At 52.3% G+C, this 23,605-nt stretch overlaps 3 protein-coding genes across 3 annotated transcripts; 2 read left to right on the top strand and 1 right to left on the bottom strand.

The window, feature by feature from the left end:
- Positions 1-4,190: 4,190 nt before the first annotated feature.
- On the bottom strand, positions 4,191-6,729 carry PG998_013405 (C6 finger domain protein; the record flags this gene model as incomplete). The annotated part of the gene is made up of 2 exons (XM_066880221.1): positions 4,191-4,291; positions 4,356-6,729. 2 exons carry the CDS (start codon positions 6,727-6,729, stop codon positions 4,191-4,193), a joined length of 2,475 nt encoding a protein of 824 aa, XP_066724360.1.
- A 5,804-nt stretch (positions 6,730-12,533) lies between these two features.
- On the top strand, positions 12,534-14,155 carry PG998_013404 (Terpenoid cylases/protein prenyltransferase alpha-alpha toroid; the record flags this gene model as incomplete). Its single annotated transcript, XM_066880220.1, has 5 exons — positions 12,534-13,105; positions 13,162-13,289; positions 13,346-13,463; positions 13,539-13,841; positions 13,912-14,155. 5 exons carry the CDS (start codon positions 12,534-12,536, stop codon positions 14,153-14,155), a joined length of 1,365 nt encoding a protein of 454 aa, XP_066724359.1.
- A 5,386-nt stretch (positions 14,156-19,541) lies between these two features.
- PG998_013403 (uncharacterized protein) lies at positions 19,542-20,340 on the top strand (the record flags this gene model as incomplete). The annotated part of the gene is made up of 2 exons (XM_066880219.1): positions 19,542-19,572; positions 19,985-20,340. The coding sequence occupies 2 exons, from the start codon at positions 19,542-19,544 to the stop codon at positions 20,338-20,340; spliced, it is 387 nt and encodes a 128-aa protein (XP_066724358.1).
- Positions 20,341-23,605: the final 3,265 nt, after the last annotated feature.

The following is a 23,605-nucleotide window of genomic DNA, read 5'->3' as shown; positions in this document are numbered from 1 at the left end:
GATTAGATGAATCATGTTTTATTCATCATGAGCATCGTATTTGTGATGCTAGGGTACTAAATAGTAGATTCCAGAGAATCCTATGAACGCAATGCTCGCAATGCCCATTCCGGGGCTCATATCAAAGATCGTTGAGGGTATTCGCTTCATCGCCAGTTTACTGGCCACCACGGAGACGAAGGACGAGATGCAGGGTAGACTCCTTCTGAATGTTGTAATCCGAGAGCGTCCGGCCGTCTTCGAGTTGCTTGCCGGCGAAGATCAGGCGTTGTTGGTCTGGGGGAATACCCTCCTTGTCTTGGATCTTGGATTTGACATTGTCGATGGTGTCGCTGGACTCCACCTCCAGTGTGATAGTTTTGCCGGTGAGGGTTTTGACGAAGATCTGCATGCCACCACGCAGGCGGAGGACCAGATGCAGGGTGGACTCCTTCTGGATGTTGTAGTCTGAGAGGGTGCGGCCGTCCTCGAGCTGCTTGCCGGCGAAGATCAGGCGTTGTTGGTCCGGGGGGGATGCCTTCCTTGTCCTGAATCTTCGACTTGACGTTGTCGATGGTGTCGCTGGACTCGACCTCGAGGGTAATGGTCTTGCCGGTAAGGGTCTTGACGAAGATCTGCATACCACCGCGCAGGCGGAGAACGAGATGGAGAGTAGACTCCTTCTGGATGTTGTAGTCTGAGAGAGTGCGGCCATCCTCAAGCTGCTTTCCGGCGAAAATCAATCGCTGTTGATCCGGAGGGATACCCTCCTTATCCTGGATCTTCGACTTGACATTGTCGATGGTGTCGCTGGACTCGACCTCGAGGGTGATGGTCTTGCCGGTGAGCGTCTTCACAAAGATCTGCATCGTGATGGCGATTGATGGGAGTTGTTGATGGGTGTAGTGATGAAAGGTGAGATGACTGAGAGTTGAAGAGGTTGATCAGTGTGTGGCACTTCAACGGAAGATTGATAATTTGTTGAGGAGATGAAATGGAGAAGAAGGTCAGGAGGAATGGTGGATGGATTGAAGTAATAAATAGGTGAAGGAGGAGCGGTGGCCAATGGTCTGAGGCACGCAGGCACGCAGGCACGCAGCACGGGTGTTTCGAGAGGAGGCGCAGGGAGTGCCCAACTCAGCCTAGAAGGTGGCAGAACGGGCTGGAGAGACAGCGGGGGCAAGCACGCAGCACGCAGCACGCAGGGCCAATTACGTAGCACGTAGCAGAGGGTAAAAGCGCTCCAGGAGCAAGTGCCTCGAGTGATTCATGGTTCCCTTGGACAGACTAAGGCCGATGGCCGAACTTGGTCCAGGCAGCCGGTGGGCAAGGAAAGGTGCAGCCAGCCACCTTGCGCGAAGCCACTGGAAGGGGCGGGTACAAACCGGAATGATTGCTTACTCACCTTGTTCTTTGGTTCGGTTTGCCGTATGGCTTTGTGGCAAGTGTTCGAGATGGTTTGTTTGGCTTGTCTGGTGTTGCGGACTGAGTAGTGGTAATAGAAGCCTTTGAGGTCGGTCGTTTCTTATCAGTCGATGAGGCCTGGATGGTTCGGGCCCAGTCAAGAGTCGAGTCAATAGTCGTTGCGAAGTGGCACTACGGGGTGGGGTAGAGAGTAATGGCACGTCATGCGGTCAAGGTAAGCCTTGGGTGGCAGGTGGGGAAGATAAGGAAACAGCGTTGTGCTCTTTATTCATCCGTGCTGTGAGCTGTCTAAGGTGACTGACTAACCATCAAGGTGTTTCATTCTTATTGCGCATGGCTCCAAGGCTCCAAGGCTGGAACGGCTTTGTACCTCTTTGAGCCATTCCAACTGGCCTAAGATGTCGCGCTTTAGGTATCCAGGAAATCGTTGCTATTGTCATCATACAACCTGATTGTAGTCGGTAGTTGTGGTGATGATCGTCTAGAGGCTGTCTGCTCTGGTAGTCGCAAACTCCGATCCAACTAGCCACCCCGGATTTTCCTCGACGCCTATACCCTGTTCGGTTTTGTCAGCCCGAATCTGGGTGGCAAAAGAAAGGCGCTGGCTGGCTGGTTGTTGCTTTTCTTCTCGCCGAAACAAGCTTGGGTTTCCTGATGCTTGGTAATATCCCGGGCAGAAGAGCCTCATCCTACCCATCACCCGTAGCCAAATCCGTTGAATAGCTACATGTCAAGTTGCATCGCAATCATGCCCCGTTTCCTCTCCATTCCCATATTAAGAAGGCTCTAACGCCTTCCCCCGTGTGGGGTTGCAGCTTATCCATCGATATATGCCGACGAGGACCCTGAAAGTCGACGTCATATTAACATGGCTTTGCCGGCTGCTGCAGTTTGGTCGTCACCCAAAATTCCGATAGGCCATGACTATCGTATTGTGAACTTATCCATGTCTGGTTCTGCTCGGGAATATAACATAGCATGGCTTGCGCCTTGCTTTTTGTTTTACGTAAGCTGGGTTGTGTCGTTTGAAAGACAAGCAGGCTCAACGGTTCCCTTCTCCCTGCTAGTAGAACACAAGTATGCTGCCACTAGCTACATACATCTACGCAGCAGCCGGCAAATATTAAGCTGGTATATTCGCACTGAACTGCTCTGGAAAGATAAGCCAACTGCAGCATAGCACTGAAAGAAGTAGGTATATGTCAGAAAGCACAACGGAAAGCTTGCTTTCCCTCGGTCGTAGCAGGATACCGTCAAGAGATCCGGGATCTAGCAAGTCAGCCTCCTACTTCCCGAACCATCGGTCCCAACCTGACAAGTGAGAATCGCAACTAGATAATGTATCCAAGATCTACATGCGGTCATTAACACAGCGCAAACGAATGAAGTCAGGAGACATGGACCATAAGATAACGCATGTGTAGCACAAAACACAGTATCCACATAGAACAACACGAACTGTGTTCAACCCAAGCCGATGGGCAACCTGCCCAACCTTCCTTACCATCCACGATGCAGTGTAAATTGCACAATCCGACGAAGCCGGGTCCGACCCAGCTCCTAAAGAACATGTCAGCAGCAACTTTGAGAGACTAGGGACTAGCCGCCCGTTGTCTTAAACAGGAACATGGTGGCTTACCTGCATATGGGCAATAGCAATAAGGGGCCCTGGGGGATGGAGGTGGGGAGCCAGCTTACACGTTCGTGCTCACTCACACGCCTTACACATACACCAAGATAGCCCTACCTGCATGTAATTATGTCTCATCACAATCTAATGAACGACCATAAGGCATACCGTTTTGGCCACTCCTACGCTATGTGGTGCGCCGAGATTGTACAATTCACATCCGTTATCACACAAGTGGAACGTGTCAGCAGACAGATTATAAGGTAGTGGGAAGATGACAGAGCAGGTTTTTTTTTCGGGTGGTACTTTTCATTCGTCTCGCTTTTTGCGCCTCGCGTTCTACACCATGACAACCAACTCAACCAGCAACAGCCCAATGAAAAGCAGGGCAGTCGAAGAAAAGTACAAGTCCCACTGGGACAGTGTTGTACCAACTGACTGCTAGGGGTTCCAATTTCCTCCCGGTGCATTATAGCCCTCCTCCTTTCTCTGAGCGAAGATGAATTGTTGCTGTCACACCAGCCGTCGGACCGTCACCGATGGGCTGGGGGACTTTCATAACGCCATGCAAAAAGAATCATATGCATATGTAGTCTATGCTCTCTGTGCGTCCCCGTGTTCATGATGGACCACTCTTCAAATAAAAAACCTTGCTCATTTTAAACACATAAGACGTAAAGCAAACATCTCATATTCACATTGAGCTAAGAAAGAATCCAATCCCACGAGATCGCTTTTGGTGCTTGCGCGGCTACCAAAGTAATAAAGTAGAAGGTGTGTGTTCCAAAGTCATACATTTCGTTGAAATAATCGTAAAAAAAGTCTGAGGTCATAATTCCTGTCATCGTTGCAGAGACATCTGTCATAACGTGAAGTATTTCGAGTTGTGGCGGTGACCAGCCGTGAAGTGAGGGAATGTAGGAGAAGTAGATCGATCAGGTGGAAAGTAGTTGCTGTAGTAGATCATGATGTGAAGATCAGATCCTTGGATGAACGCCGTCGCTGGATGAATCGAGCAAATTTTGTAACAAATGAAAAAAACCAAAAGTTCGACAAAATAGAAGAGAACGGCTGCCGTCTTCAAGGGTTGGAGGCGACAGGTCTCAAGAATGATGCAAAACACGCCGTATCATGTAACGTCGTACTCGTGCAAGTCTTAGTTGGACTTGATGACCAGTTTAGACAAGAACTTGTTCGATAATGAATCGAAGTCGTATCTGTCAAACTTGGACTGGTTGCGAGTTCGCAGGTATGCCTCTGTAGACTTGTTAGTATTGTTCGGGGTATTGTACAGCTGCCGAGAGGGGAATGGGTTGCTTACCATGCTTCAGAACATGCTGTCGCACTTCGGTCAAAGCCTCACACACGGGAGCCTTGTTGCCAAGGATCTGACCGTGACGCTCAGTATCCCAGTCGGCAAGCGCAGGCAGCTTCTGCGAGATGGCGTGGAAGAGACCAGTGATGACGCCAACAGGGGTGGTCTCCATGTCATTGCAGAACTTCTCCACCGCAACAGGATCGGGCACACGGTAATGGCAATCGAACTGCATCTCCTCCCAAACAGCAAGGAGAATCGACGCAAGCATGAAGATAGTAGGCCAGTTCTTGAGTCGGTCACCGCTGTACACACTCGAGTAGAGTGCGGAGAGCTCCTCCAAAATGTCCTTCTGCAGCTCGCGCCACATGTCTGCCATCGCGCACTTGATCTGGAAGTTGACCATGACGGGAGCGACGTACTTTCCGTAGTACTTGGAGTCCTCGTCGTCAATCTGGCCATCTAACGTCGCGTCAGATCCCTGCTGCTCCACTAATGTGATGTGCTGCGTGAGATTGTAGGCCAGAACAAGCTTGAGTGCCTTGCGGATAACGGGCAGCTTCTCCTTCATGTAGTAGCGGTGAGCGGTCTTGAAAATCTCAGTGATGAAGGGAGTGCCCTCAAAGTGGTCATCGACAAATGACTCGAAAGCATTATCAATGTGCTTATCCAGGTACTCGGCCAGGGCGTCAGTGCTGATGCCCTTCTCACCAACATCGAGTCTTTCCGTCTTGATGTCGAACTCAATAGGCTCCTGGTCCTGTTGGTAGGACTCGACCCAGTCGACCTGGAAGCAGTTGTCATCGGCGACAAAGACCTCGCGGACCATGACGGGCAAACAGAAACCATAACCGTGGGTGATCCACATCAGGGTCTCCTTCTGGGCGAAGCCCTTGACATTGAAAACGGATACGCCTCGGCTGAGATGACGCTCGTAGTCGGCCTTCCAGTCCTTCATGAAGTAACCGATATCCTTGATATCGATTCTTGTGCAGGGAACTTGCCACAAACGAGCGTGAGAAGGCTGGCAGCCTCCACAAGGCTCGCCGGTGTCGCAAGTCTTCTTGAGGAACTTGCATCGCAGACAGGCACGAAGCTTCCGGATCTCACTTGCTTGCTTACGCTGTTCTGGCAGAAGAGGGCCCTTTCTCCGTCCGACCTTCTTCTCAACGGCGCCATCCTTCTTGCCGTTGGATATCCGCCGAGTGACCGACTTTGTGGTCTTTGCGATGGGGCTCTTTCTCGGACCCGAATTCCTGTGAATGGTCGGGTTGGTAGGTGAGGATGCAACACCAGATCCACTGGCAGGGCTGCTTCTCGTGGTTGACGCGGCCTTGATCTGCAGAGGGGAAACAGCTGCCGACGGGCTGACCGTGTCATGCGAGTGATGGTGGTCACCATGGAAGCATTCCCGGTGGCTTGCGGGGTCCGAGTAGGAATCCGAGGAAGAGCTCGGGGAGAAGGGTGAGTAGTTGAATGGGACCTCCTCCCAGCTGCCGCTGCTGAAGTTCAGGGAATCGGAATGCGCTGCGTCTGACGGCGTTCGGATGTGAAGCGTCTGGCTAGGGTTGAAGATGGCCGCGTTTTGTCCCGGAGCTTGGGCGGGGTATGATTCAAAGTTGGACGTGTGATACATGTCGACTGTCGTCCAGCCCTGGTCACTCCCGGTGCTTGGCAGCGACAGAACTTCCAGGTAGGTTCCAGTGGGGGATTGGCTACCCAAGTTTCCGTAGCGGGGAAGCCCATCGGTGGGATACTGCGGCAATGGCGCACCGAAATCCTGCCAGTTCGCCATGCCCATGCCCTCCCACTGTTGCTGCATCGTCTGGGGACCTTCTATCGGGGACATGCCGTTGAATGTGCGCAAGCCCGCGTCCATGACGGACTGGGTGGTTGCTGGGAGATATCCGAGTGCATTGGTCTGGAAACCTGCCTGGAAGGGGTTGAACGGGATCAGGGTGTTGTTCTGGATGAACTGGGCCAGGTCCTGGGAAGGCTGGTGCTGCTGCTGGTGCTGAAGAAGAGTCCAATCCGTGAGAAGCGGGGGCGAGTGCAGATGCGCGGCGCCCTGGAAGGTCGGCGAGTGCTGCAGGGGGCTGGCGCTGTGTTGGCTCGGCGACGGTGACTGCGACTGCTGGTTCTGGGAGTCGTCCGGCGAAGATACAGCTGTCGGGTTCGAGGCGGCGGCCACGGCTGCGGCGGTTGCCATATCCATGGACATGCTGTGCGGCCAGGCGCCGGGCGTGCGGTTTGAGGCCATTGACTGAAGGGCGGGATTTTGGTTGGCCACCGTCGTGTTGTAAGGATATCGGTCCCGCTGGTCGAAAGAGGTCAAGTCTAGCAGCCCATCTCCCCCGCTGGTGTTGAATTCAAAGCTCATGGTTGTCGAAAAGTCAGGAAAAGGAGGAGAAGAGTGCCTTGGAAGGGACGAGGTTGGCCGCTAGTATTGTATGTGTTGAAGGATCGTCACCGCTCTTTCGAGAGATGACGGTGCGAAGCCCTGGGGTGTCGAGGGCCGGCGTTATGGGGGATGGAGGTGAGAAGAGAAGCTGGAGAGGGTGAGATTTGGTGTAAGTCGAGCGCCCGATCGAGAATATCGAGGGGACATGGCCGACAGAAGTGGGTGAGATTGTGCGAGGAGAAGAGCGGTGTAGACGAACGTTGGCTGTTCCGGTCTGGGGCTGGGAGATGCAGCTGCCCGACCAATGAGTGTCGCGGTGGTGGAGCCCCCGGGCACCACCTCAGTCAAGGGTACATGGCCACTTCGGCCAATCAAGGCCGGCATCGTGACCAGCCTATCGGCATTGTGCTTCGACCAAGTCGCAGTGGGCATTAGCGGGGAAGCTGCACCAAGGGGGGCCGGAGGGACGCTACTATCGAGAGCGCCTCGGAGTCCATTGGTCCACGGTGCAAGATCGGTCGTCGCGGGAGTCGCCAGCGTCCAAATGCTGCAGTTGCAGTGGTGTGCTTTGCAGTTTGCAGATGCTGTAGGTCGTGGGTTACTGATAGGTCGCAGGTCGTAGGTCGGTCCCTTAGTTCCCTTAGTCGTCTCCAGTCGGCGCCGTGAATCCTCTGGTCCCGTCCCTCTTTTCGCTGTAGTCTCGTGGCCCGTTCTGAGACTCAATGGAGGGAGATCGACAGACAGGGGTGTCCAGTTTTGCCGTTATATTTGTAGCGACCATACCCGCTATTTCGTGTTAAAGGTGAGTCGTGTTGCCCGAAACCCCAAAACATCAGTGCCAGCTCTCTCTGTATACGCGCTTTGCATACATATAAAAGCTCCGTGTACGCAATTCGGAAAGTGAGGGCATCGTTCCCAGCATCTCCTAACCGCCTGGATCTGCAGCCACGGAGGCGAAAAGGCTGTCGTTCTTCGCTCGGACGAAATGTGGTCGCATAATCATCGCGCTTGCTTGCTTGCTCGTGGAGTGCGCTACAGCATGTGCAGTGAGTGTCATCAGATGTAGAGCTGTCGCCCCTCCGAAGCTCATGTTTCGTGCCAATCCCTCTCCCAACACAGTCCGGTTTCTACATGAGACCCTGAACAGCTTGAGGATCTGGATCACCCCGATCGTGTTTTTCCTTCTCATTCTGGAATGAATCCAGTCCCACTTAGCTAAGTCGCTTTGAGATCCGTTGCCCTGACGCGTCGGGGGGGCTTGCACGAACAGTATCCTCCCCTCTACATACAGCTAGACAGGCAGCTTGGCAGACAGGTTCTGGGGCACCACTGCCCCCCTGATACGACGTGAGAAGATGCAGAAAGCCCCACCATCACGATATCCAGACCTCAAAAGAGATGGGTTGATGGATAGCCGGCCACGAATCCAAGTAAAGACTATCGATACCACTACAAGAAGACAGAGCCCCAGAGTAGCCACGGTGGAGTTCGGCTTTCTGGCCGGCGGTTTTTCTTCCACGCAAGCTTGCATACTACAAGTACCTTCCTCGGGACTATCGCGCAAACGGCGCAGACCCGGCGACTTACTATGGCGCGACATTTTGAGCCGTTCCAGACAAAGCACCTCGCTAGTGGCCTATGCATACTCCTTACTATGCTCACCGCATCGCGAGCCCTTTACTAATAATATGTACTTTTCCTACTTTACTGGCAGATCAGGATCCTGCAAGAGACTAGCAACTCCCTTAGCTTCTCCGTAGAGATCTCCCGAAAACACCCCTGCGTCGCTTGTAGGTATGCAACCATGGCCTGACCTGTCAATAGCCCGAAGACGAGCATCTCAACCTGGCGGATTCGCCTCAGGTATGTCCATTATTCTGCACCACCCAGTTTCAAGCAATGATGGCGTGTGTGGGAAAATCCATTCGACCTCGATTTCGCCTCTCATCTGTACAGGAGACTCAAGTTGTCAGCTCAACCGTCGCAGCCCTGTAGCTGTTTGCTTCATCATGCCAAACGCCAGGGGCGGGGTGGTTGGTAACACGATGCCCTCTCGTGTTACCTGCCACCTGGAGATTCAACACTTGAGAGACATAGTTCTTGGTCACTGACAAACAAAACATCATGGTTCTACCATGGTCTGTCTGACTCGCTGTATCAGGCTACTTAATTGACGTTCGTAAAGAGTATGGTGTATCATGCGCCCTCGTTTGTAGTGTCCGATCAACACGTAGCAATTCAACTCCACCTTCGCCTCTATATGTATGCGAGGGAAACCGGCCGGCTTCACGCCACCACTTCTGATTGGCAAAAAAGGCCTCTATTTTCCTTGGCCGGCCGATGACTTGCAGCGCGCTTGGCTTGAATGGCTCCCATGGCTTGCTTTCTGGCTTGCCGCAACAGGAAGGGTGAAGCGGCTATAGCATAGCGAGATAGTGCGAAGTCTGTCCAATGTTTTTGGCCTCTTGCCTTTTACTCTCTATTTTGCCTCCGGGCAGTGACGGCGATAATGACAGTGTGCAACACAGCCTCCCTGCCTTTCGGGCGCACCACCGACATGCCTACCTAGGTAGCGCTGGGGCAGGCTATTCCCGTGCGCTTGCGGCGACGACCCTCATGGCTAGAGACTAAGTGGGGTGGTGGTCAAGTGGCTTGGTGGTTGGTCAGAGCTGGCCGACACCACCAAGGAACAAGTCTCCTTTCCTTCTGTCATTGCCTTGATTCTGAACGACGTGCTGTTACTGTTGTCGTGTCTGATCAGGACTGATCAATGCTTGTTTCTTGTACAGCCAGTCTGTACTGGCTGAGTGGCACCCGAAACCTCTTTGTGATCTGGCTTCCAATCTGTGTAATCGTACCATTTTGAGCCATGATTTTTGAGTTGCGGGAACCGTTTGATGGATGAACGAACGAGTCCGTGATTTTCCCGCTTTTGGTCGGTCGGAAACAGAGTGTCACCAAGCGCCGCGCACGTCTCTCATGCTGGTCTCGCCACTGTGACCTTAGACAAGAAAATCCTGACTCTCGCTTGGGGCCTTCTGCAGCTACGCAGACCAGACAACGGCAGCAGGCGGCTTGTTACCCATGCGCGTCCTGAGAGATCTGCTTGGGTATCCACTAGCCAAATTGAACTTTCCAACGTCGATAGAGCAGCATGGATATGGATGGTTGTTGCATCGAGTCTCGACGATGCCGTCGGCCAATCCGTGTCTGCAGGAAGACGGCGGCAACTGATGGAGAAGGCCTGGAGGCCAGCTGCCTTACCTCCGGCTAAGAAACAGGGCGAGTAGCCTTGGTGCTTGGGTCATACGCGCGGTGCTCAGTAGTTGCCGGGGCCCCTCTTCTCACCACTACCATACAAGTATGATGATGCCTTATGGCCAGGCCAGATATGTAGCCGTAACTGAACACTGGGGGGCATTGGCAAACTGGAGCACGACCAAAGCACGATCGAGGAGATGGGGATGGGGCCGCTGCGGGTGGCAGTACCATCAATGCTTTGCCAATGCCGAGCGCACGTCGATGAAACTTCACTAAAGGAAAAAGAAAGTCAATGTCATTAAGCGGTCAACTGCACGCCCGTTGGGCTATTGGCGCCTTCTGTGTAAGACGTGCTAATCGGCTGAGAAAAGCGATCGGAAACCAACGTCTGCGTTTCATGTAATTTGCGGAGTGAGGTCGATAAGGTCTGTCGAAACCCGCAAGTTGAGATATGCTTCTGTGCAACCCAATCTGATAAGTAGCAGTAGTTACCATCAAGGTGAGGCTCGGGCGCCAGCTAAGAAACGAATGATGCCTAAACCCACGCCTGGAACCACTCTCATACAAGTCTTATTGCACGATCAGGTTAGCAAGGTGAGCTGGTTCTTGATTTGAGATTCAACTAATCCGGCCGTCGGATCCCGCGCGACATCATGATCCATATCGGCCGTTCAGCCTTTGCAGTACGCGTAGTCTTGCTAATCTGTATCCACAATGCGACACACGATGCTTCTAATGCCTCGATATGAGCCCGTCTACATCCTCAATACGAGCAACATCGTCAAGCCTGGAGGAAGGAAGTGATGCCGCCTTCTTGATCACCGCCTAGGGCTTATGAGACCTACTCAGCACTGTCGACTAGAATCGCAACTCTGTGACATCGTCATCATACTGGTGTTAGGAGTTGGATGCCAGTTGCTCATATCGTATCAGATGTCAGAGGCGTTGAAGGTAAGCGCATGAGCAACCTGCCTGCATCAAGTCGAAGCCGAGCTTGACTCATCAATCTATTGCGAGGCAGTATCTTCTCGTGACGGTCCGGAGACATCATGTCGTCGGTGCATGATTCGCCAGCGTACGAGTTGGGACATACATGCCCGCTCGCTATTCATAATAGTAGAGTAGGTTAACATGGGAAAGTGATAGTCTTGCTTGAGCGTGCCCTTACAGTATTTACTTAGATCCATGCTCTGTACCGCTGAAGTTGCTGTCAAAGGGAGAGGGATTCATTCAATGACAATAGCTCTATACGATTTGAGGTTTCTTTCGTATGGTGATGTTAGTTGACGATGAATCCTTCGCATCGGTATCTGAAGGCCTGCTGGTTTGATGGCCACAATGGCAAATTCAGAATAGCGTGCCAAGAATATGTATCAACCTAACTATACCATAAGTTATATTCGTCATAAATAGTCAGAGTGAAGATATGTGCATTCATAGTGCTACAGTATTGGCTGTGTGAAGTCGATGGATATCAAACGGTGTTTGTTCGCTTTGGTTATAGGTGTTTTTTCGGGCAAGACGTGTAGTAGGAACCCATACATTTGATGGATTAGACACGAGTCTACCTCGAGCCATCCGTAACAGCATCAATGATTTTGTCCGTATGGCAGAAGTGTATAAAATGCTTGCTCACGACAGGAAGAAGGAAGCAGTGCACCCATTTGCGGGTTTCTTCCAACACTCGCGGGTGAAGATAACATCTGGTGAAGACCGTGCTAATTACTCCAAAAAGTATTGAGAATCAACATTTGAGCCTGGAGAGTTGAATAATAGAAATTTGATGATCATAGGCAGTTGGGTTTGGAAGTTATGCTTTAACATGTAGAAATCCATCGTTGTTTCCAACAACCACTTCTGAACTGCCGCAGTACGCCGCTGTAGATCCAAAAAATATTTACAATCATTGTGGTTGGAACCCCCACAGATTCAATGATTCGGTCTTCGTGCTTTCGATCATACGAGACATACTGATCATGAGTTGGCGGTGACGGCGACTGAGTGTTGAGAGATATGAGGGATAGACACCAGAATGATGTGTTTAGGTCCCCGAGTTGGAGTGGTGAAGGAAGTCGTCACCCAGTAACTAGCCCGAATTATTGCCGGGGCAATCTGGAGCCTCAACTTCGAAAAGTTGAATACCTCATCAAAAAGCCATCAGCCCAGACTGAGTGAATCGACAACATCTACCTCGTTTTTTTCTTCAACTTAGAAGCGCATATTCACGGTGCTTGATTCGGAGGCTGAAACCGTGCAGCCTTCACTGTCAAGTCTGCATCCGCCCAGCTGCCCCCTCCCCACCATCGGTCTCAAAACTCAACCAGGGGGACTGACTGGCCTCAGAATTGGTATACCACGTGCTTCAGTTCGCCATATCTAGTCCCATGCCAGTGACAACCAGTCTTGCACGTGCACGGAAAGTCCCCTTCAAGAGAAAGCTTGCGGCTTTGAGCTTGGCTCGTATGGCTACCACGGACAACCGTACTACTGACAACCTCGTCGACGAAGAGGTCGTTTCTCAAATGGCCGACTACTCGACTCGCGGATCACGTCTTCCGATAGATGTCCTTTACACGTCAGAACCACCAATAGTCGATCCTCTGGTTACTACTACATCCAAGGCGCAGGATCAGACTATCGACCAATGTCTACCTTTGTTGAGGGCGGCGGATAGCAACCTCGAGTACAACGCCAATGGCGTGCCCCGTCTTCACCGTGAAAGACACATCAAGTACCTGGAAACCACACTCGGAAACCTTCCGGCGGCCTTTGTTGGTGCCGATGCAAGCAGGCCGTGGTGCATGTACTGGGCGCTCAATGCCCTGTCGTTATTGGGAGCCGATGTGTCCAAATTCAGAGAAAATCTCATTGCGACGGCAGCTCACATGCAGAACAAGACTGGTGGCTTCGGCGGAGGGTTTGGTCAGACCTCCCATCTGGCAACCACCTATGCAACGGTGCTCTCGCTGGTCATTGTGGGTGGGGAGTCTGCATATGAGGTCATTGACAGACGCGCCATGTGGAAATGGCTGTCGTCGTTGAAGCAGCCCAACGGAGGTTTCCAAATGTCTCTTGGGGGCGAGGTTGACGTCAGGTGAGTGGCTGTTCTGGGAAGCCCAACACATCGGAATCTCATGATATTCTCCTTAGGGGTGCTTACTGCGCGGCCGTCATCATATCGCTGCTCAATATTCCACTGAGTTTGTCATCTGATTCTCCCGCGAGCGCCGCTGGTCTGGATGACCTGTACACCGGCCTAGCGAGTTATGTACAAAGATGTGAGCAAGAACCAAACAGGTACACCCCTGCCGCCGACGCGGACTAACATATGCAGGCCAAACATTCGAGGGTGGCATCTCCGCAAAGCCGGATGCTGAAGCGCATGGTGCATATGCCTTCTGCGCGCTGGGCTGTCTGTCCATACTGGACGCTCCGCATCGGATCATTCCCAGGTATGCAGCATCTAAGATTCTGTCCATTGAGGTCGTGACAACGTAGACGATGCTCACTGACCCCTACGTAACCAGGACACTTAATGTGCCACGCCTTATCTCTTGGCTCTCCTCTCGCCAATATGCCCCAGAAGGCGGGTTCTCTGGTCGTACCAACAAGCTCGTCGATGGTTGTTACAGCCACTGGGTGGGTGCATGCTGGCCTCTTATCCAAGCCAGCCTGGGGACACCGTCGAAGCCGGCCCAAAATTCTGGACCCCAAAGCGAGTCCACTCCTGAATTTGTCAGTTTCTATGACCGTGAGGGCTTAATCCGGTACATCATGACCTGTGGGCAGGATCATTCATCCAAAGGCGGGATGAGGGACAAGCCCAGCCAGTAAGTCCTGCAATCTTTGTGTCGACTCTCACCCGTTGGAGGGGCTACACTGATTTTTCCTTCTCCGTAGCCGATCTGACGCATATCATACATGTTATGTACTGAGCGGTCTCACTTCTGCACAACATGTTGTGAGTGCTGTCCTGGCCGAGGATGAATATGTGGCAAACACGACGTGGAAGGTATCACCGTACTCGGACCCTCAGCTATTTGATGAGCAGGACCGTCTTAACCCCACAGATCCTGTCTACGCTATTCCCCAAAAGAAGCGGGAGGAGGTTATGACATATTTCTTATCGAAGCCAGGGTTCTAAGTCCTGGCCCGCCTGGCGGTCGCATAGAGGCCGCATTCCTCGGAGGCGAACCAATACGTGGCAAGTAATATCTGCGACCCCCGAATAGACCTTTGGGCCGTTCTCGTGAACGCGTTCGAACCCTACGCGTGAGACTACGTAGGTGTTTTGGCTTGGCTAAGAACTGGGAAAGGGGTTCTATTCCAGCGGGAAGACCCGGACCATGTCCCAGACGGGTAGGCCGGATATTAGGACATGGCGTCAAAGTCGGCTCTGCATGGAGAAGGATCATCTCATAATGACACACACAATACAGCAGTTATTGAAGCTTGGCTTCATGGGCAGTAAAATCTATTTCCTGCCGTGGGCCGGCTCAGCCTCCGACCATGCCGCTTTGGCTTGCCTATACATCCATCCTCATGCAGGCTGCAAACGGCAGGTGAAGTGCGCGTGGTAATACGAAGGGGGGTGATAGATGTACTTCGTTCGACCGCAACGGGGGGAAGAGCCAGACCATTGTGAACTTCCATGCATTCGCCAATCTAGAGTTCACGACGTTGACGGTCCCAATTGGGTTTGTCCAACTTCGGAATTGATGAGAACTCTCCTAAGACAGTAGAAGGGTATGCATTTCCCTTGACTGTGTCGTCTCCCTTGTCCCAAGCAATTGGGAAACAACCTGGCCGGTTTCATCAACCTCAGGCTATACCCCAACCCACTGTCTTCGATCTCGGGATTCAAGAGCCATCGGAGCCCTCTCCCTCGTTGGCAGACGAAGGCAGCGGGAATGAACGGGCATCCTGGGCGTTTCCATATGACGTTGCCTGAGGTATCTTCTGGAGTGAGTCAGACCTCTGAATGGACAGCCATGACTCCGTAGCAACTCGCACACCGACGAGTCTGGAACCTGTTCACTGTCGAGGCTTCAAGCAGTTGGGCCTGACCGCGAGAACCGGATGGCCTTTCTGACTTGCTCTTCTGCATCCGCCAATATAGTATCTCCCACACACACATCCTGCCCCCTTTTCAACAAACATTATGGATTTTTGGTGTTATTATTGTAGCGCCTGCAGTCAGCTCTTAGACCCAGGTGGATGATCAGAGTCAGACGCCCAAAGCTTTCGCTGCAGCACATTTCAGCCGTAAGAATCAACATGTGTGTATGTATTCGAGTGGAATTGCTACCTGGGACGACCTAGCCCAGCGAGCGAGTACTACATACATGCGAGAGGAGGAAATCTCAGCTCCATACGTAGATGGCTGAAAACCATGGGCTTGTCCTCGACAGCCGCCAACCGCGCCGTCCATGGACGTGATGACAGAGCCAGTGACTCTAGATGTAACTGCCGATGGACTCAACCTGTTCTCCGGCTATAGTCCGATTACCTAGTAGTACGCGCATTCTTTTTTACATCGTAGTACATACAATACATACATACCGACAGTATGTATATAGGGATTTTATAAGATGAAAAAGGAGGAGGCGGGGGTATGTACCGCTACATGATGTACTAACTTCTCGGCCTACATATCATGGCAGTAAAGGTTGTGTAGGCGCATAAGCCAACTTGAGTATATGTTCTCCGAAATGGCATCAATGACGATTTGGACAGACGACCTCGGCTCACGCAGCTCAACACCCGCCACCGCCGCCTTGTCCCTTGTCTTTGATATTGAACATGATGGACAACAATGAGAATGGCAGTGTAGCTATTGCGGCGTGCCGACCATACGAATCAATCGATCAGTCAATCAATCGCCAGTGAAACAGTGTATGCGAAGAGTGCCTGGCGCTGTACTACTGGACTGATCCTGGCTGTTGATGCACGACACTTGCATCGTAGCGGAAATGGGTAGTCCAGCCAGGTAAGTGGGTTTTGCGCTCTAGGGCAAATGTAATGACCCCTCCTACCCTCCTCCTCCCTCACGGCCACGCAGCCACGGCCACGGCCACGGCCACGGCCACTGTCACGGAAGGCATGTACTATGATGTTGTTTCCTCATTTTGCGACCAAGAGGGGGTGCAGTGCACATCACTTTGATTGAACGAGGGGATATATGGAGGAGCAGGAGCAGGAGCAGGAGCAGGCACGCAGGAGCATGAGGGTGATAACGAGGCCGGCCGCACAAAAGAAGGTTTCCCGGAGTGCTGGACTAATAAGCTCTACAGATCTTGGAGCACATCTCGGTATAGAGCTGGGATGCCATTGGCCGTGTGTAACTCGAGCGTGGATTGGCTGCGAAAAGCTTATGTGCTTCGTGGGCTGTGGGCTGTGGGTTGACTTGACTTGACTTGACTTGACTTGACTTGACTTGACACACCCTCAGTCCCTCCCACCCCTCACCCCTCATCCTTCAAACCGACGACCCTTCGAGCATCAGGGTTTCCACCACCAACCCGACGGCGCAATGCAGCCAGTCGTCAATCTACATATTGTCAGCATGGCTTCGGTCGGGTTTTGTCTTAGGTAACTTGCATGGGAACCATTTTATAGGGTCCCCCATGTGTCTTCTAGAAGAACAAGCCTGTGTGCTAGTCCATTTGGTTACCAAGCCATTGGCTGCCGTAAGACATCGTGAACTGGCCGGACGAAACTCTCGAGCATCTGCAGTTGTCTGCTTCGGCTTCTGCCCTCTTCTGCAATAAACCGTCGACTAATTGTCTGCCTGTCTACCCTCCATGGCGCCACCGGGCCGCATCTTTCGGCCGTTGTTCCTTTGGAGACTTTCTATCACCGCCTCGATGGCCCAATTTCATGCTCTACTGTACGGGGTTCCGGCTCCATACCTGGGTTACGTGGTGATGTGCATCGAGTCGGCCGTTCTACCTCGACATAGCAACAACGAGACCGGCAGGTACGGGCGGGCACGCAGCACGCAGCACGCAGCACGCACACTGTACTCCAATCGGTTGATGCAATGGCGTTGTTTTGCTGGGCTGGTACTCCGTACTCGTGGACGGGGAGGAGTATTTGCAGAGGAAAGTATCAATTGGACGGTTCATAATTTTAATATCAAGCGGCACTGACAACTCATCATTGCATGAGGTGTTAAGCGTTTTGGACTTTGCCTGCCTAGTTGCCTCGCCAGATCTCGTCCATTCACGCTCGCCTCTGGGCAGGGTAGCAGGGTCTTGAGGGGGTAGAGGCCCAAAGACAGACCAGGCCGAGCCGGGGGTTAAGTAGGTCGGTCGCCAAAAGTACGGAGTACTGTCGATATGTCTTGTCTGGTAGAGCCCGTTCATGCAACTCATATTCTAATATTTGATCCTACTAACCTGCCATGTACGTAAGGTAACTTTGTTCACCGACTCCGTTATCCATCCGCTCGCTTCTGCCAGAGCAAGCCGGCCAATCACACGCCGGCCTTGTCCCTTTCTTTGCACCATGCAACCTATTTCCGACTCTCACGGGTGAAGGAAAAGAAACAGCACTTTTTGCAACCTATCATGCCAAGGGCCACAAAAGCGCCGGCGCCTTCTACCTATATACTCCGGACCCCCAGTCTGGTCTTCGGTCCAGTCTGGTCAATCAACGAAGCACCAAGGTACTTGGCCGCCGAGCTAGCTGGCCGGTTTTCATTTTTTCCCTCGCCTTCTGAAAAGAGCCGGCCTAAATTGGGCCACCTGATTCGTCCAATTGGTTCTTTCCCTCGTTCCATTTATCTATTTTCATATCCTGTCCACGGCCAAACTACCATTCTTATTTATTTCTCTTTGTCGCCCTTGTGCGAATCGCTGACTCTCGTGGCCCACTAAGGTCCTCATGTGCTCTTGGCCAGTAGTTTGGCTCCCATGGATCTCGACCTGTTCGTCTAGCCCCGTCAATACCTCATCGAGCCGGGCTGCCAACCCCCCTCTGCCCCTCTCTCGGTTTGTTCTTTGCATCGCAAGTCCTGGTCGTGTGCATGGGTCTCTACGTCGACCTACATGATACCTACAAGCTTATTACATGGGCAAGACAGGCGTCCTGGTAGCATGGCAGGTGGACGGCATGCACGTTACGTGGGGAGTTCGACTGTTGTACCTTTTGTTTCTTCTCTGTTTCTTGGTGTTGTTGTCATCGTCGCTCCCTTGCCCCCGAGCCGCTCCTGGTAGAGGGGAGGCGACCCCGTCCACCCCGTCCACCCCTTCCTCCCCTCCCTCCCCTTTCGTCAGATATTGTTACCACTTCATTCTGGCCACTGCCGCATTAGTGGCCAAGGGAGAGGTAGTCCATCTCTCCAGCAGCGCCAGTTCGGTCTCTTCTTGTCTTCCGGGTGAGAACTAGGCACATCCCTTCCTAGTCTGTCCGTCTCTCGACTTATTATATGGTCGTGACTTGAATGGTCGGCCGGCCCAGTCAGTGGCCATACACTGTCCGACCCTATGCAACAGAAAAAAAGGTTTATTTCTTTCCCGCTGTTTATCAGTCTCGGCCGACGCTGCAGATTGGTCGCAGACCATATTTGCCAGGTCCCATTTTGCCACTTCGCTATGCCCAGTCTCTGCATCTACTGTGCTGTATCCTGTTCACCTTTGCCCCCTCCCTGGCAGAGGACCCTTCCTCGCTCTTTGTGGGACAGAGCCGAGGAGGGAGAGAGGTGAAGGAGAGGATACAACAAGACTAGACGGGGCCCGGTACTATAGACGACGTATGTACACACACACCTACGCAAACGCATACCAACTAATAGTAGGTAAGAACGAGTCTTGGTAAGGAATAGACATGCATGCATACATACTTTGGACAGATGTATGTACCTACCTACTGCGAGACTTATCGACAGGCAGGAGATCGTCTACAGGCTGCATACCTACCCCATGTGTTGCGGTGGAGTTGCCTAGTCTCTTGCGGTATTATCAACTGGCGACGACACGCGCCAACACATCACGGATGGGTCACACTTTGAGAGCCGCATCTCGACATGCATCTCTCTGTCGAACTTGTCCTATTTCCTCTACCCGCCGTCCATTCGGTCCAGTCTGTTTTGATCCCGTCTCTTTAGATATCCCTGCCCCGCACTAAACAACACACATTTCTGCAATAAAGCACACATGTCTCGCCGTCGATGGATCGTCTCTGTGCACCGCAGCCCCGAGAATACGTAGCCTAACACCACTACCTCATCACACCTCTCAGTCTTGTGCCACAGACTCTTTCAGCACCGCAGCCCTACCTGCCCATCGTCTGCCTTCCTCTACAAGTTCATTACCATTCCCCCACGGTTGGGCTTGAGTGCATATCCCCAAGGCGTGTCGGTTCTTTCGTCCCGTGTGCTGCTTGCTCTTGTTTTCCCCAAGTGCGAACAAAGGAAGAAGTGTCACCCCTGGTGTTGTCTGCTGTTCGTGACTATTCTTGCCCTTCCACCCCCAAAAGAAGGAGAAAAAAGAGCAAGCCGGGCTTAGCCATTGGAAAAAACCAGCAACATGGGCGGGTTCTACATGCAATACCTAGAGAGTAAGTCTCCTTATTATTCCATTTTTGTGACTTGGTCGTCGCCAATTGCAATTTTCGCACCTCCAAGAAAACCAGTTGGTGATGATGCGAGTGTGGGGCTGTAATGGTGGCAGTTCGTCTTACATGTGCCAACCCCTGCATCACGAAGACGTGCAGGCGACCATCAAAGATCCCGCCGTCTAGGAACGTGTCCCTCGCGATCGGCTGCCCCACGTTCCTGACAGCCTATCCACCGCTGAACGTGTCCGATCAGGGTGTTGCGGTCGTTGGGCTGTCATGCAGCGGCATGCTGTTCCTGTCATCTCGCCTCGTCGAGGCTGCAGATATATGCAGCAGCATCGTCAATTCGCGTCGAATCGGGACCCTCCAAGAATGCAAGCAAGAGCAAGAGCTGACGTTACTCCCCCTGCAGGCTTGTGCCGGCGAAGAGGTTGGCAAGACCCTTCCTACGAATGCTACCGGGACGCCAGTGGCTATACCTGCCTGGTCCTTGTCAATGGCCGCGAGTACCAGACAGACCTGGCCTACGAATCTGACGGCCTGGCCCAGGAGAATGCTGCCATGAGAGCCTTCATGGTATGCCGGAACTTCTCTGTCAACGGGGGCATGCTTGCCCGCAATGGAATCGTTCAGGGCCTCCCAGCCAATGACACTGGCAGGCGTCACAAGAAGTCGCGTGGGAGCGCATCTGCCGGGCACAGGGAGAGTCGCCACCATCACCATTCCGGTCATCACTCGAGCAGCAGCTCGACAGCCTCATTCGACTGAAGGCCAGCCCCTGCACGCGCACGCGCACACAGACATATACACATACACACACGCCCTCACCCAATGGACCCCAGGATGTATCCTTCCTGTGTAACCTGAGACCTTGGAACCAATTATATTTTCCTTTTCTTTTTGCCCGCGAGACCAAAAGGCCCGTTGGTCCCGCCTGCGCCATAAGATGGGGGCAAACCAAACAAGAGGTTGCAAGAGCGAACAAGAGCGAATGAGAGACCGAGAGGGACAGAAACGAATTGCCGGGAACGTTGAAACTATAAAAGTGGCGAAGCTTCACAGCTGATCTTCATGGCATATTCCGCAGAGATTCCACTGAGGACATACCAACTTAAGAGAGCGCGGAAGACCAAAATTGCATAAATCGACGACTAACGACTTAACGACAAATACCAACACGAATGACGAAACGACTGCCTTCATTTTTCTTCTTGGTTTTCTTCTCCTTGATTCAGTCATAATGACACACATCCATCCTCCGCGGAGTGGAATTTCCTTACGCTCCCATACACACCTTTTTGGACTGGATTGGATTTTCCCCACACTGTCCTTCGTGGGTATATCTGGAACGTCTTCCCCTGGTTAGGGGGCAAGGGACTGGCCAATCCCTCTTCCTGGATTGCCTATTGAGAAGGGAATTATCTATCATTTGACCGGCATGATTCATGCCAATATACTTCTTGGAGAGGCCATTGGCTGCTGTATCGCTTACCTTCGGAGGCCCATGTCTCCCGGGCGCAGCTGATAGTTATCCCTTTCGGAAGGGGCCTTTCCCCAAACCCCTGAGATGGAACGTTGGACGAATATCATGACTTTTCCTGTGGTTCTCCGGACTTTACTTTTCGAGATTCTAATGATCGATCCCATATCTCTTGGGACGGCGCCCCTGCCAATGATCGCTTTTCTCTTGTTTCACTTTCTGGGCGGTAACCACGAGCGGGTGCCGACCCCTTTATGACACCTTAGACTACCTATTTTGATGGACTCGGCAATGATTCACGACAAGACTTATGAGAGACAGACCGGGCCGGACTTTTTGCTATTTTTATCTCATTCATGAATGGCTGATTTGGATATTCCGGCAGACGAGGAAAGAAACCCTGTGGTGGGTAGGATGATTTGAACTGGGTTGCAGAGTACCTTTGGCGGTTATGGCCGAGACAAGTTCCAAGGGGGGAGGTATTGGCAGTTACGAATGATACTATATTTTCACGATGAATGGGAGAGAACGTCGTCAGTTTGCATCCGAGCCACCAGATCACCAATCTCCCTAGACGACAAGACCATCCCTGTCAATGGCCTATCGCATCAGATAATGAGGACAGTTTACTTTCATATTTCACATGAAGGAAATGATGTACTTGAGCCCATCGCTGGCAATCGAATTAGAGTTGAGACTACAGATGTGCCCAGAAAGAGAAAAAAATGTCAGAGTTGATTGGTTGCATGCATCGGTGTCAATTTACTCTGGCCAGAGGCTACTGCTCCCCAATAACAGCACTCGGCCGGCAATAACCCCCTAGTTCGTAGAATGGTGGTGGTGCCGTCGAGGTTAGCACAGTATGTAGTATGCGCTTATCTGGTACGATAGGGGGAGCGGGGTGGGAGGTGAAGTCCATGCATCCTATCCATACATTTGCTCACCGAGCAGCCGAGGCGTCACACTCACCTCTCACCGTGATCTATCTTGGTGTCGCCCCGACAAGGGACAAGTAAGCGATGGATGCATTCCTATAGGTTGGAACCCAAGCCGGTATGTGTGATAGCTGGCGGGTAAACACGGCCGTGAACGATGTAGCCCTATCAGAGGGAACGTGTATGTAATTCCTTAAAGAGTGGTGTTTTGGATTGGTCCAGTAAAATAGCCGCCTGGCAGCCTGGGGTGGTACGAGCACGCCCAAAAGGGGATCCTTGTCGGCGTGAATCTGGCCAGCCCTTGTCTTATTACCAATGTTGAAGACTAGGTTATTACTTTATACATACATCCTCTTGTCGCGGCACGCAGCGCAGAACGCAGCGGTCCCTCCCCCCATTCCATCTCCCCCTCCTCAAACCCACGCTCTAGTGCGATGTGCATTTCGGGGTAAACCAGATACTAGGTAAGTAACATCTAACCAGGATCCTGCCTATCAAGCATCGGCGGCTGGATGGATACAACAGATTTGATCGATCAATTGATGGTCAAGCGAGAGGTAGATGGATACGGAGCACGAAGTACCTCCCGCTTGGTTCACACGAACAAAAACCCCCCACGTGACACGACACGTCGAGTCGGGGAATGCTTGTAGGGTGTGGGTGGCATTGCAGCGTTTTGTCATCTCGCATCTGCCGTCAGAACAAGGAAAAGGCATTAGGTTGCAGTTGCAACTTTATTTTCGTATTGGTTTACGGCCCCGAGTATTGGCGGAGGAGGCGAGAGGGGGTTCGAGAAAGAGATGGAGAGTGGGATAGTCTCGATAGACTGGACGATGGGCTTGTATGTGACTATGTATGTACCCAGGCAAGTACAGTCATTGATTGACTTCTTCATCACGAGTGCTGATGCAGAATATCTGAAAGACCGGAAGGGCTCGTTGCTGACCAACAAGCCGGCCCGAAATATGGAGACTCTCCCGCTCTACATCGTGTCAGCTCACGGGCGTGTTGCGGTATTGTCCGTCTACCTCAAGAGTTAATACGAGGTGTTTCGTCGTCGTCGCCGGCTCTGTCGGTGTCGTATTTAAAAAATACTGCTTGTTCACCTTTCTGGCTTCTCTCACAGGGAGGGCCCAATTGCAAAGGGAGAAGAAGCTTCGGCGTAAGTAGGTATATTGCAATTGAATGGAACCTTAGGCATGCAGAATACATAGAATTGGCCAGGCGAGAGAAAGTTACATACGCCTTACGAGGCGAACATGTCATCTGATCAGGTGCACATACATATATGTATGGTGACAACCTTTTGGTGGACACGGCGAAGAAGCATTGACGGATGGACGACGGACTGACGAAATGCGGAAGAGACAGATTTCATCTTCCACTCTTCCACTCTTCCACGGCCGGTGGCTAATCGAGGCTCGTGTTGACGGGGTGGAGCTGATTGGTTCGTCCAGTAAAGATGCGCTACGATGGCTACCCCTTTTTTTCTTCTTCGTCTTCTTCGTCTTCCATCCCCGCCCCGCTCCCCTTGTTTCCGTCGTGTGTCTGATCAGCTGAGCCCTGCTGCCTCTGCCACTTCGCTCTCCCCGAGCTTTGGGGTAGGAAAAGGAGGCAT

The sequence above is a fragment of the Apiospora kogelbergensis genome (genome assembly GCF_038363985.1).
Source record: "Apiospora kogelbergensis strain CBS 113332 chromosome Unknown utg000009l_segment0_segment0, whole genome shotgun sequence".
Lineage (NCBI taxonomy): Eukaryota > Fungi > Ascomycota > Sordariomycetes > Amphisphaeriales > Apiosporaceae > Apiospora > Apiospora kogelbergensis.
The sequence above is the reverse complement of the archived record's forward strand: the minus strand, read 5'-3'. Positions and strand labels throughout refer to the sequence as shown.